Source organism: Rhodamnia argentea, chromosome 2, assembly GCF_020921035.1.
Source record: "Rhodamnia argentea isolate NSW1041297 chromosome 2, ASM2092103v1, whole genome shotgun sequence".
Lineage (NCBI taxonomy): Eukaryota > Viridiplantae > Streptophyta > Magnoliopsida > Myrtales > Myrtaceae > Rhodamnia > Rhodamnia argentea.
In genome coordinates, this window is record NC_063151.1 from 27345986 (window position 1) to 27358904 (window position 12919).

At 38.2% G+C, this 12919-nt stretch overlaps 1 protein-coding gene across 5 annotated transcripts; it reads right to left on the reverse strand.

Moving 5' to 3' along the window:
- Positions 1-1158: 1158 nt before the first annotated feature.
- LOC115737391 lies at positions 1159-11265 on the reverse strand. 5 transcript variants are annotated; one of them, XR_004015024.2, is made up of 9 exons: positions 11070-11265; positions 10285-10528; positions 9881-10004; positions 7123-7472; positions 5251-7036; positions 4360-4613; positions 3251-3338; positions 2645-2733; positions 1159-1491 (listed from the first exon to the last, which is right to left on the reverse strand). XR_004015024.2 is itself a non-coding variant. In XM_030669496.2 (8 exons), exons 1-7 carry the CDS (start codon positions 11144-11146, stop codon positions 3267-3269), a joined length of 2907 nt encoding a protein of 968 aa, XP_030525356.1. In that variant the 5' UTR covers positions 11147-11265; the 3' UTR covers positions 1159-1491; positions 3251-3266. The 5 variants fall into 5 exon arrangements, 4 of the variants coding, with proteins under 4 accessions (XP_030525356.1, XP_048130977.1, XP_030525358.1 ...); XM_030669496.2 differs by lacking the exon at positions 2645-2733; XM_048275020.1 differs by lacking the exon at positions 2645-2733 and having other exon boundaries at positions 1159-1499.
- Positions 11266-12919: the final 1654 nt, after the last annotated feature.

The window sequence follows — 12919 nt, forward strand, 5'->3', positions numbered from 1 at the left end:
ACATGCACGAAAGACAGAGATCAGAAGGCACGCCAGTTTGGGGTTGGTTCCGTCTTTTTCCCTTTTTCTGCTGGTCGACAAACGTATTTTGATGAACTACACCTCAAGAGCTGATTTCCCCTCGCTTAAAAGCGACTCAAGCATTGCGAATAATCAAAGTTCACTCTTACGAGGTCCCTGCTTTTCTGGCTGCAACCATGCGGCACGGACGTTAGGTCAGAGGGTCATAGGTTATTAATCCACATTAAGAATTTAAGAAGAGAAGATTTTACTAGAAAGTATTCCCAGAACAGCTCCGCAGTACGGATTCTTTTATATACACACACACAAATTTAACACAAACTAAATTTTTGACCGCAAAAAATTTCAAATAAATTTACTTCAAATTAATTTTTTGATTACGAAAAATTCAAATTGATGCACTTGTGATAAATTTACCCTTAACTAGTCTATTTGTGATAAAATTTTCCTAAATTAATTTTTTGATGGCCAAAAATAACAAATTGGTACAGTTGTAACAAATTTATCCTATGTTAATGTCCCTTAAATTGGGTTAATATTACAATAACTCTAAATCAGTATACTTGTGACAAACATAGGGTAAAAATCTCAAATTGATATACCCATCAACTATTACGTATCATCTAACACAATAATATAACGATAAAATTTAACGAAAATTAATGGTAATAAATTTATCACAATCGTACCAATTTATAATTTTTAGTGATCAAAGACTAAACTTGAGGTAAATTTGTCACAAATTTATCAATTTGAGATTTTTCGTGGTAAAAGATTAATTTGAAATAAATTTATCAACACACATAAATAGCTGCATCAGGGTAAGCAAGGATCTTGTTTAGGATCAATAAATACCAAATCTCTTGAAAATAGAGAGGGCGAAAACTCAGCCACGGCGGTTCATTTTTTTGCTCGTGGAAGTCAGTTTCTCCCCAGTTCATTAGAGTTAAAATAGACATGCACTCAGATTGGAGCAACAATCGCAGTGATGAGAGGCTCTCCACCATTCAATTTAAAAACAATAAAGAATGTATTCCAGGCTTGAGTTCCAACTAAATTGATTAGTCACTATGTAATATATCTCCCAGCAGCAAAACACTTGTGACAACAGATTGCACTGAGCATCGGTCTGTCCTATGTCGTCCAGAAGAAGCTAGACCGAACTCATAAGAAAGGCTAATCAAATAAGAGTGTCCGCGGAGCCAAAAAAAAAAGAAAGGAACAGCAATAGTCTAGACTTCTTCAATCTAGATTACAATAGTCCGCAGTTGAAACGCATCCCAATAGATAACATTTGCTGCCCTAAAACAAGAAATGCTCAAATCAGTCTTCGCGAAGATGCAGTGTGTTATTCTTCAAAATCTCATTCATTTTGCATCAGTGGATTATTGCTATAGATAAACCTTCCAAGGTAGACAATTAGCCCGCCCTCTCTGCAGTTTGCTTGCAACTCCATGCCAGTAGCACTACCTATAACACTTTGATAGCTCAAGCAATGATCTCTGCATGTGAGGAGAGAAATAAAGCCAACAAATAGAACTGGCAAGGGAGTGCAAAATTAAAATTCCTATCACAGGATATTCTGCCCACTGACATTATTGTAACAAGTTTTTCCCCTATGTTAAAGTATTCGAGTAATAGACAATTCCTACACTTAACCACATACGCTTTTAGAAAAGTAGATAGTGATCCCACAGTGTCTAAGTGGCATCAGAGCAGGGCATCTTGAATTCAAACCTTTCTAAACCCCTCAAATGTCACCCTAAGTATGATTCATTCCCATGTTTCGATTAAACCATAGATCAGCCTATGTGCGAGAGGAAGTGCTAGAGTATTTAAATGTTAAACCATGTCTCACAAACAACTCAAGTTTATAAATTAGTTCGCATTTTCACAACTTTTTTCGTAAATGATTAACAAAGAGAATGACAGAGAGGTCAATTACTACAACCTACTGCGTCAATTACTTGAAAGTTCCCAGGACTCTCTACCCATCAGTGATCACCATTGAAGAAAGTAACTTGAGTTTTAAAATGATAACGTGGAACGAGATTGGGAAGGAACAAGTCGGTTAATGGAACAGAATGAATCCAGCCCTCAAAATACCAATTTCTCGTCTTCTTGTGATAAATATGTGAGAATGTTGGCTTTTCAAATTTGTTTTTCAAAAGTATTAAGAATAAAAAATAGAAGTACCCTTTTGACCAAATTTTTGGTTTTCTTTTTTGCTGCAATGCGATCAATATTTGTTATCATAGAGGAGGAAATAATCCTTCAACCAGAAAGGGCCACCTCAAGAAAATTGCGCTAAATGATAAAAAGGGAATTGAAGCTGGAATCAAGTCTTCATTCCAGCCAATTCCCTGCAAGCGAGTCCTTAAAACAGTTAAATGCAGAATCAGTAATCCACACAAAAATTTCATATCCACTGATACTCTTAATAGCAGAAACAAGGCTTGGTCTAATGACAAAATCACTGAAGAGTAATTTGCTGCACCTCCCTGAAAGCACCACAAATCATGCGGCATTGCGTACAAAGCTTCTAAATAAGGCCAACAGATATATTGGCATTTCCCAGGATTGATCCTCTATATGGTAAACATGTTTCAAAAGAAAAGCTTACACATATTTTAATAGAAAGCGATCAGAATCTCCATGTCTAGACACATAAAATGTAGAGTTGTGTCCACTCAAGATCATCAACTGTTGAACCTAAAATCACCATAAGATTAGAATAGTGCTGTTTCAATTACTATTTGAAAGAAAACTCAACCATTATTCACAGGGGAAGAAAATAGAAGTGAAGATACACTAGGCAGTTACAAACAATAAAAGACTAAATTAGAAATTCTGTATTTTTGGATAACGGGAAATGAGGCATAGATAGCCATCAAATGATGAGAACAATAAAAGACAACAGGCAGGGAGACCCTGTCAAAACCATCACATAGGGCAATCTTGTCAGATTAATTGAGTCCAGCATAAGCTAGACGGAAAAAGAAGGCGGATCCAAATTGGCAGTATGAGCTGGGGTATTGTAGTCTGTATTCAAACTGTTCCTCCTAGAAAACCATGTGATAAAGATAAGGTGACTTTGGATAGTCCACAGTATTATAAATTTTGACAAGACCACATCTAATTTACATTGAAATTGGATGCACAAAAATAAAAGTAAAATTTAATAATAGAGTCACAACTGCAGAGACTGTCAACTGTGTTAAAGTGTTACCTGCACTACCAGATCTTTAGTTTTGCCCACGACTTTTGCTGAAGGAGTGGGAAGCCAAGAGAGTTCGACTGGGAGTTAGGTGCTCATCCTACAAACATGTCATACAGGTGATATAAAAAGTGATAACTTAGCAATCAAAAAGAGAAAGAAAATTACACGAAGAATTGATTTCAACAACGTGTTTGGTTGCAATAATAGCAATCATCTCACATGTCTACTTTTATAATGTTAACTAATTGTTATAATATGGCCCTCCTATCTAAGAGCTTGTGGAATGGCTATTACCAAAGTGCCCCTTCCTTTTTCCTTACACACTAGATCAATAGTCAATTAAAAAAAAATATAATCAGAAATCACCTCACAAGTAATCTAATTATGATAGTCATTAATGTTGATTGTAATTGTTATTCAAATATTAATATAATATTCTGATAATATTACTCGTAAAACAATGAGGACAATTTTTTTTAGTTAGTTGATTATTGGGTACAATTATTCAAATTTCATGAATTTTTTTAATAAGACAACATTTAATCATTCAATATAACGTTATGCAAGATATAAGTTACATAAAAATTATATAAAAATTAAGTTGATTATTGATTGGTTAAACATAGTATTACACATTTTTATATAAATAATCATCAATTAACGCTATTATCTTATTTATTTAATATTTAAAATGACTTGTGTCATCAATCTATATATATCACTTACAATTACATGATAATTAATATATGAGTGTAGAGGGACTTTGGACATTTAATTCCATTCATTTTGTTACAGCTCCATGCTAAACAAAGTAATAGCTATTCCATTACATAATCCCCACAGTGTAACAGTTATTACAATTACAAGCTTAACCATTACTATTGTCACCAAACGTGCAGCAAAGACATACAATTGATCACCACCGTCACCATTATCTGGAAACTTCATGCGCTATCTACCACTAACTAAAGCACTTCAATACGTACCCTTTGCCGATTAAACTAAATTAATAGGATAGCCTAAAGCTTCAGAAAATACCAAAAACAGGAGAGAGAGAGAGAGAGGACGCAAGCAACTACATGACTAAAATAAAGGTTCTGGATAGAAATCCAATCAACCTTGTGCCTTGATGCAGCTGACTCAGACTCCACAGTTTGGATTGGAACATGGCCAAGCGATTGGAATGTATCAAGTGCATCTAGGGTCAGCTGCCAACCACAAAGAGCTGTAGCAATTGCAGAAGAACTGGAACCCTCACTTGTGCTTCCAGCGGCAGCAACGTTTCCATTTACCCATGGGCAGAAAGTATTATGATGCTTAATTGGATCAAATTCAACACTTCCTTCATAATTACTCTCTGCAACAGGTGGACCTGAAACCCAAAGAGCAGAAAAGAAAGAGATAAGCAAGATGGAAATGTTGAAATACAAAAGAAAAATATCTGCCTCCAACCCTGCACCTGCTCCCTAAGTGGCTAGCTATGATTGGCTGTCATACAGTCACGCGTGCATAAATTAGGACTACATGCAAGAACAAATGGGCATATAAAAAATTTGCCACTTCCAAAGCAAGAGCTATGTTGGAGGCAAACATCTTAAGTATGAAAATGAAAAGCACAAAGGACATATATAACTTGGAGTGTCGTGTTTGTCAAAGCATTCGACAAACAGTTGAGACAAGATAATTTTTTCGCAGTAACTTCATAGCTATGATTGGCTGTCATACAGTCACGCGTGCATAAATTAGGCTACATGCAAGTACAAATGGGCCTAAAAAAATTTGCCACTTCAGAAGCAAGAGCTATGTTGGAGGCAAACATCTTAAGTATGAAAATGAAAAGCACAAAGGACATATATAACTTGGAGTGTCGTGTTTGTCAAAGCATTCGACAAACAGTTGAGACAAGATAATTTTTTCGCAGTAACTTCATAGCTGCTCCCAGTCAACAAAGTAAAAGTGTAGTACCCAATAAGCAGCAATTCCATGTCCATACAGTTATAAATCTTTACCTATGCCATTTCCTGCCACAAAAGCAGACTCAAGGTAAGCACCATCATTTGCAGGAGAAGACTGGCCTCCTTGCATCACCTCATCCTTAGATGCTTCATATCCAGAACACACGATAGCATTACATGAAAGAGATGGATGAGCGATATTTTCTTGTGCTAACATATCCATGCTAGCAGTCTTATCCCCACTTTCAATGGATTCTGCCTTAGTTGAACCAACAATTTTCGACCCGCTGTCTGCCCTCCCTACTGAGCGGGACACCACATCTTGGCTGTCCCCATGTGGGTCCTCTCGATCCATTTCTTCAGGAATAAAATCATCTGTATGCCCATGATCTGGCGCAAATTCCCCTGTCTGTCCCTGATTTTCTATAACTTCAGCCACTGGTTCTGCATCTCCAACAACACTATCACACCTGTGAACAGATGCATCAGTACCATGAATTTCTGCCTCATAGCTGGCACCCATTCCAACACTTCCTCCACTTATACCGAAACTAATCCCATCCCTAGCATGTGCAGTCATAGTTTCTGTGTTCACAACTTCCTCGCCATCATTTGTGCTGCTGACTCCTGCTTCTCCTTCAACTCTTGCAACAGCTGGTTGGAAGCAAGTACTCTGCTGTGCCTGATTGCTGTAGTTGAATTCTGATACGTCATTTAAGTCTGGATTCATGAATGTAGACGCTGAGGGAAAATTGCCATCATCAATATCAACTGGATGATTTTCAACGCTTTCTAGTGAATCATCGTCAGCACTATGACATTCTATGTCCATAGCAATAACAGAGGACACATGAGTGGAAGCTCTGGTTGATGGGAAAGCAATGATATGATCATTCATTTGGTCAAATTGATCACCTCTATTTGCATCCATTTCTAAGTCATAACCCAGGGGATGGCTAGGACCAGCTTCAGACGAGTCTCTGCGATACGAGAAACGATATGTTTCAAAGGCATCAGATTCTCGAATGCGCTTCGAAGGGCCAGCTGAATACTGCTTGCTGTCATTTACTTCATCACCATCACGATCAATAACAGTACCTTCAAAGCTGTCTGCCTGGTGTACCCTTAACTGTGGCCGGTCAACTGTACTTCCACCTTCATCTGCACTTCGTTTACGAGTACCTGGGCCTCTTGATTCAAATGAAGCTGCACGATCACCAACCTCACTCCCAGAAGGCTGACCAATTTTTAAATCTCCTCCCATATCAGCATCTTGGTATGGTTCTGATACCATCATCATGTTCACTGGCCCTGAGGTTAACCCAACACCCATTGTCAGATTCAGATCTACACTTGCGTGTGTTGTTAATTTTCTTTTACCAGTTGTTGCAGCCTCATCATGGTCATCAAACCGCTCTTTCTCTGCTCCATCAGTACCAATCCATCCACTAATTCCACTGGCAGCACTTGCTCCTCGCGTCAATGTCATTTTCTTGCTCGTTTCAGGAATATCGATGCCATTGGGGATTAAACGAGCTGGACGAGAAACAGTCAAGAAGTCCCAGATTCTGACCGTGGCACCACATAAGCTACAGTCCAGCAAAGGTGACCTCGACTCACATTTAAAATCCATGCCAGGCACCTCACTGTTCCCATAGTTTTTATTAGCTGAAGTTGAGAAAGCCCTTTTGCTTGGAGCAGGATCTTTCAAACGGCCCTGGATTTTGACAGGACCAGAGGAGTATCCATTACGAGCTGACTGAGCAGAATGTTCTTCACAATCTTGAATATCCGGAAGCCATCTTGATTCCCATCCACAGAGACTTATAAGCTTCTGTGCCTATTGAACAGAACAGTAGCATCAGATGATTGAAAACAAATAGAAGGAATTATAATATTGAAAATAAAACTTCAAACAATTCTTACACGAAAGTATGCGCTGACATTCTCGTCTTTGAAGGATGGCTCCATTCCACTAACGTGTTCAGATTTGTAGCCCAATTCTCCAGCTACATAAGTCTGTGAATGAGCCAGGAAACGGTCAATTTGGGATCCTCGAGCAAGCTGCATCTGCTCGACAACTGTTGCAGATACAACTGGTAGGGCTGAAAACTGCAAAAGGCCATCACAGCGATCTTTATAACCACCAATGAGTGCTGATGGAGGAGTAGGAGGGAACTGCACCAAGCTTTCTGGACAGCTGTTTCCTCTCCAAGGACAAGATGCTTTATGTCCTCCATCAAGCTGCTTAGCAAAATCTTCCCCAGAGCTACCAGCTTCATGAAGAATACATGACGAATGAAGATCACAACTCCGGGAAATATGCAAATTGATGTGATGGTAATATCTGGTTACATAATATCTGCTTAATACTTGTCCAAGTCTTCAATTTAACTACTCAGCAGACAAACTAAAAGAGCCAAATCAAGACAATCCAGATATACTCTCCATCTTATCATTGGTAAAATATTAAGGTTTAACAAATGGTTTCTCTTCTACCCGTCCAAAAACCAAGTGGTTCGTATCTGGTCGTGCCTGATGTCAATAGCTGAAGTACCTTGAGGATATGTTCTGTAGGAAGGAATGGAATAGAAAGGAGTAGGAAAAGGAGTGAGTATTACCATTGCAATGTTTAAATCCAACAATGAAACCCACTGAATTTTTTCCTTCATATGTGTTTACGGTTTACATAATTGCCTAAAATCAAGACTTAGCGTACATTTCCTAAATTGTCCACAACTTTACACTGAATATAAAACCCAGCCAGTCGATTTCCGAAAGAGAAAATTTTGAAAGAGTAGACTTAACACATTCAAAAGACAAATCACTCGATAGCCATCACTCCCATCTCTACTTCATCACCAACCAACACCATAAATGCTATCCCTGCCTCTTTCCCATCGATTTTGACTTAATTTTTCTTCCTAAATGCCTCAAAATAATGGCCGTGCGTCATCTAGATCATCCTCTAGGCGCACTCACATGAGAGAGAGAGAGTGAGAGAGCATCTCAATGAATGCTTAGTGAGAAAATATGAAAGATCTGCACAGACCTCTCTCAACCTTACCAAATATTTAATATTAGAAAAAGTCATGTTTGAAGACCATATAAGGACTCAATATTCCAGTGCCTAGGCAGTCGAATAACGTTCCCATAAATTACAAGAATCGGGATTCCATAGGAGTTGGGATTCCACCCACAAAATTTGCTCCAAACGCTTGAAAAGGAATAGATGAAGGAATGACAATCTTCGTTTCTGGCTGACTCCAGTCTACCAAACATACCGCAACAGTGTTTTCAGCCTTCGGGAAACTTTGGTTTTGCAAGAATATTCTTTCATGACCCAGTGAACATATCTTCAAGATGGATAGCCCTTCAGTCATATGTTGTTACTACCTCAACATCCCTTACTGACCACTCCTAAATGCTCACTAAACAGTGAACCCAATTGCTAAAGTACAAGTATTTATAAGTACATATAAAATGCTACTTAAAACTTACTTGCCCGTCTGAATTTATTGTCATATGTATGCTTTAGAGATTATATCTCACCACTTGTTTAGACCAAAAGAACACTGAAGTGAGAGCCCAATTCACAATGAACTATCGTTTACTTTGCAATCTCAATTATGTGTACATGATACAAATCCATCACTCTCCACCTGAAGTGTCCCAGCTATTTTTAAAAACCAGGGTGAGTTTGAAAATAGTTTTGAATTACGAGTTCTTTGACCGAAAGTTTTGGTTTTGATACGACGATTTTGAGCCTCTATGAGCTCAAATCTTGCCTTTTGAAAGCCCAAAACCCAAAGCAACTACCCAGCTACTTCCACTCAAAGTTTGAAGCTGCTTTGGGAAGGTTTCTCGAACTCATCAGTAAATGCCTAGTCCACTCCACACATTCAAAAGACAGACTTCGATCATCTCCCTACTCAATGTACTCATCAAGACAACCTCCCCAGATATAAATTCAATCATGAAAAATCGTAATAAACTTGTGACAGCCTGGTCTAACTCGCTATATCATCTGTAACAACCCAACCAAATTCACGTGGGTGAAGCCCTCAAAAGGAAATTTAAAAATCTCTCTTCCAATCAATGTGGGACTTAGGGTGTCATAAAACTACATTAGACCATTGTATGTTGTCGCATAGTTTGTTGGACTAGGTGAAGCTGATGGTTAACCCAATTAGAACAGTTTCAAAAGATGTCCATAATCTGAATTTACCTAAAGCGGTTCAATTACTTAATTATGCCGTACAGAAAGCTCTTCTAGCTTACATCAGCTCAATTACTTTAATCATTCGTCTTGCATCAAGAGGTAAAAGCTTTCAGTCTCTAATCCACATCCTAAGGACCTACTCGCATTAGCCAATCAAGCAAAACAGTATTGGCTTTACTTATCAAGTATCACACTCATTCTCTTCCTCGCAATATTAGCACTTCTCATTTTAGTTACATCGTTTTAAGGACAATCAGATCACATTCATCAACATGCTAACATACATAGCCGATATCCTGCTAAAAAATCCATATCATGCTCCCAAGCATTCAAGAGGTAACTTCAAACTAAGAAATTGCACTTCCAAACAACCTGCTATCAACTTTTTAGCAGCTAGGGCACAAAAAGAACAAGAATTTACATGATATGAAGAAATGATGAGCTAGATCAATAAAAAGTCACCTCCAGAAAGCACCACAAAATCTGATGGATCATATTTCAAGCTTGCACCACATGATTCGCACTCGAGCGTGTCCAAACCAGTACTGATCCACCCTCTTCGTGCACAAGCCAAGGAACTGGCATCCTGCAGAAGAATTGGCACACACTCTTGTTTTCTTGGTTTTTAAAATACAACAGAATCTAGCCTGATAACTGAACAATCCAAGCAGTTCAAAACCGTGCATATGTGAAAATGCAAAGTATACAATAGCCTTATCTGGTACTTGCTAAAGAACTTAGTGGGAGAGAAGAAAACCAAACAACATCCAGCAGTTGCACACAGCAAGCAAAGGAAAAAAAAGTAAAAACACAAGAGCAGACTTGACCGCAATATGCACATGCTTTCAAAGTTGACAGATTATAACCTTGGGTTTTCCAAACCAGTTTGAAGGAACAAATGTAGCAAGGCGCCTGAGCAGATCCCCTCTCTCCCAGGGTCTACATGATGCTTGTGATGATCCAAGTGCAGAGCCAGCAGCACTTGTGCTCAAGGATGCCTTTGGGGGATGCCAACCAGCAAAAGATTGGGAGCCAGCCTTAGAAGTCTGGCCCATCCACTCCACAGTGCCAGCATGTGCTGGAATAGCAGGAGATGAGGCCCCAGCGGAACTGATAAAAGTAGATTGTCAACAGCAGCAAACCGCAACAGCTACGGAAGCAGAATTACTAGTTGAAAAGCATGTATGCTTCGATGAAGCATTCCGCTGAACACCCAACACTCCCCAATTCAACGACATTATGCTGGATAAGACTTTAAGCAAAACACAACAAACGATTAGGTGCCCTCGTTTGATCTCAGCCCCACCAAAACCAGCCAAAAAAAAAAAAAAAAAAAAAAGAATCAGCTCCTAGTCCTAATACAGAACAATCCCTCCACTTACACTTTAGCTGCCAAACGCGAAAGCCTACGCCGACCAATGCCACTCAATGCTACAATAAGGAACAAGAATAGCGGTAAACCCTAGCGAGAAATCGAGCGACTTCGGAATCACACTGGCGCGACTTCTCGCACGAGGGAAATTGAACTCTCGCAGACGCGGCATTTGGATACAGTGAACAAAGAAACTGATTTACCCGTCAATTAGAAAGGAAAAACAGAAAAGCTGAAGGAGATTGTGCGCTCGCGGAGACGAGGAAGGGCATGAGTTACCTAGCGGCCGGAGAAGATCTGGCGAGAGCGAAAGCGTCGTTGTTGGTGCCTCCTGAGCTTATGTCCTCATCCTTCATTTCCTCGACCTTGTCAATTTCTTCTCCCTCCTCTTCGTCCCCGCCTTCCACCACTTCGTGTGCTCGCTTTCTCTCTCTCTCTCTCTCGCTCTCTGAGGCTCGCGGGCGTTTTTCACATTAAATACAGTTTGTTTCAGAACCGCACTCTTCCCCTCGACCCCCAGGCCCCAACCGTGGGCGTTGGGCGCGCTTTTACCAAACTGCCCTCTTTTATATCTTGGTTACTCAGGCGAAGCTTGCTTGAATTCCGAAATAATTTCAAAAAAAAGGCATGAAATGCGAGCATGTCCACCTCAAAAAAAAAAAAAAAAAGAGCAGCCAGAGGCTTGAGGAAGATTCCCAACTTCTTTTCACTGTATCTCTTGGTAATCAATTAACTTTGGAATTATTGATTGAACTATGAATGTGATGAATTTAATGTTGAAATTGCAGCATGCTCTACTTATTAAATTAACCTTTCAGATTACGCCCTCGAAATCAAAACTCCCTTTTAGAAGCTCCAATCTTGTAGGTAGAGAGTTTTTTCCAACAAGCATGACTGAAATGATTTAAGTACATTCCTAGAGACTAGTTAAGCCAAATAATTCATACATGCCATCCAAGGAGAATAGGAAAAAGCTAAAGATTCTACAAAGCTAATTGCCTATTTCTCACTTGTTGTAGGGAGGTTGCCATGGAAGGATTACTAGATTCTCATGGAAATCGTATTCGCGAGCATTCTCCAGTTAACTTTTTGGCTTTGTTTGGTTGTCTAGATTTTTAGCCAAGCTTGGATTGGATGGGGTAGAATGAGAAATCCAAGAATTTTGTTATATCATATCCACTATTTGGTGTATCTTAGTTATAAAGTCGGATATTTTCATATTTTATTGCGTCCATTATTTGTTATAAATAGTGTATTGATGTAAATGAACAAATAGATATGGTAGGAATGTCTCGTGATTCACTGCTAAAGAAACCATAAATACACGATCGTGGATAATCTCCATTTGTCAATTCACAATTATTATTATGTTTGACCAAAAAAATTCATAATTATTATACGATCTATATCTTAAATAGAAAAAGAGCTCATTACGGTCTTCTTGAGCCACGGGTTCAACAATGTTAAGAAATGTGAATGGGCTATAGTAACATCAACAATATATATCAACTAGTGAATGCCAAATCGAGTAAAACAAACAAAACATGATCATTCACTTTTGTGATTTTAAAAAGTATAGTACTTTGATTCTCTCATCACTTTGGCGAAACTTCAATATGAACCATAGAGTCATGGAAAAGATGAGCTTCGACTTTTTTGTGGCTTTCATGGACTTTTGACGTTAACCATAGAATAAGGGAGGAGAATGAACTTCAATTCTCTCATCATTTTCATAAAGCTTTGACATAAACAAACACTTTGAAGGAGTCGTGAAGCTTCAACATAGTTTGAATTTGTTTATTTAAAATCAGGTCTTCTACTTCATTTTTGTTTATTTATTTTTTAATTATTTTCCTCTCATTTTTTATTCCTCCATCATTCCTTAATAAAAGAATTATTAGATAATAAACTATACTAGTATACCTAAAAAGTGTAATAAATACAAACAATGAATATGATATATATATGTACACACATATCTTTCAAATATAAATAAAATAGAAAAAAATTAAAAAAATTGAAAAATTTCCATTACTTTTTTGTTATTTTGAATTTACTTTTTATATTAGAATACAAACAATATTTTATATATAATTATTCTTTTAATTAAATTTGTTACTCCAGAAAAA

Coding starts and splice junctions, on each gene's coding strand:
- LOC115737391 (XM_030669496.2), bottom strand. CDS start 11,146: ATGAAGGATGAGGACATAAGCTCAGGAGGCACCAACAACGACGCTTTC. Junction 10,529..11,069: donor AGATCTTCTCCGGCCGCTAG/GTAACTCATGCC, acceptor TACTTTTATCAG/TTCCGCTGGGGCCTCATCTC. Junction 7,037..7,122: donor ATGTCAGCGCATACTTTCGT/GTAAGAATTGTT, acceptor TCTGTTCAATAG/GCACAGAAGCTTATAAGTCT.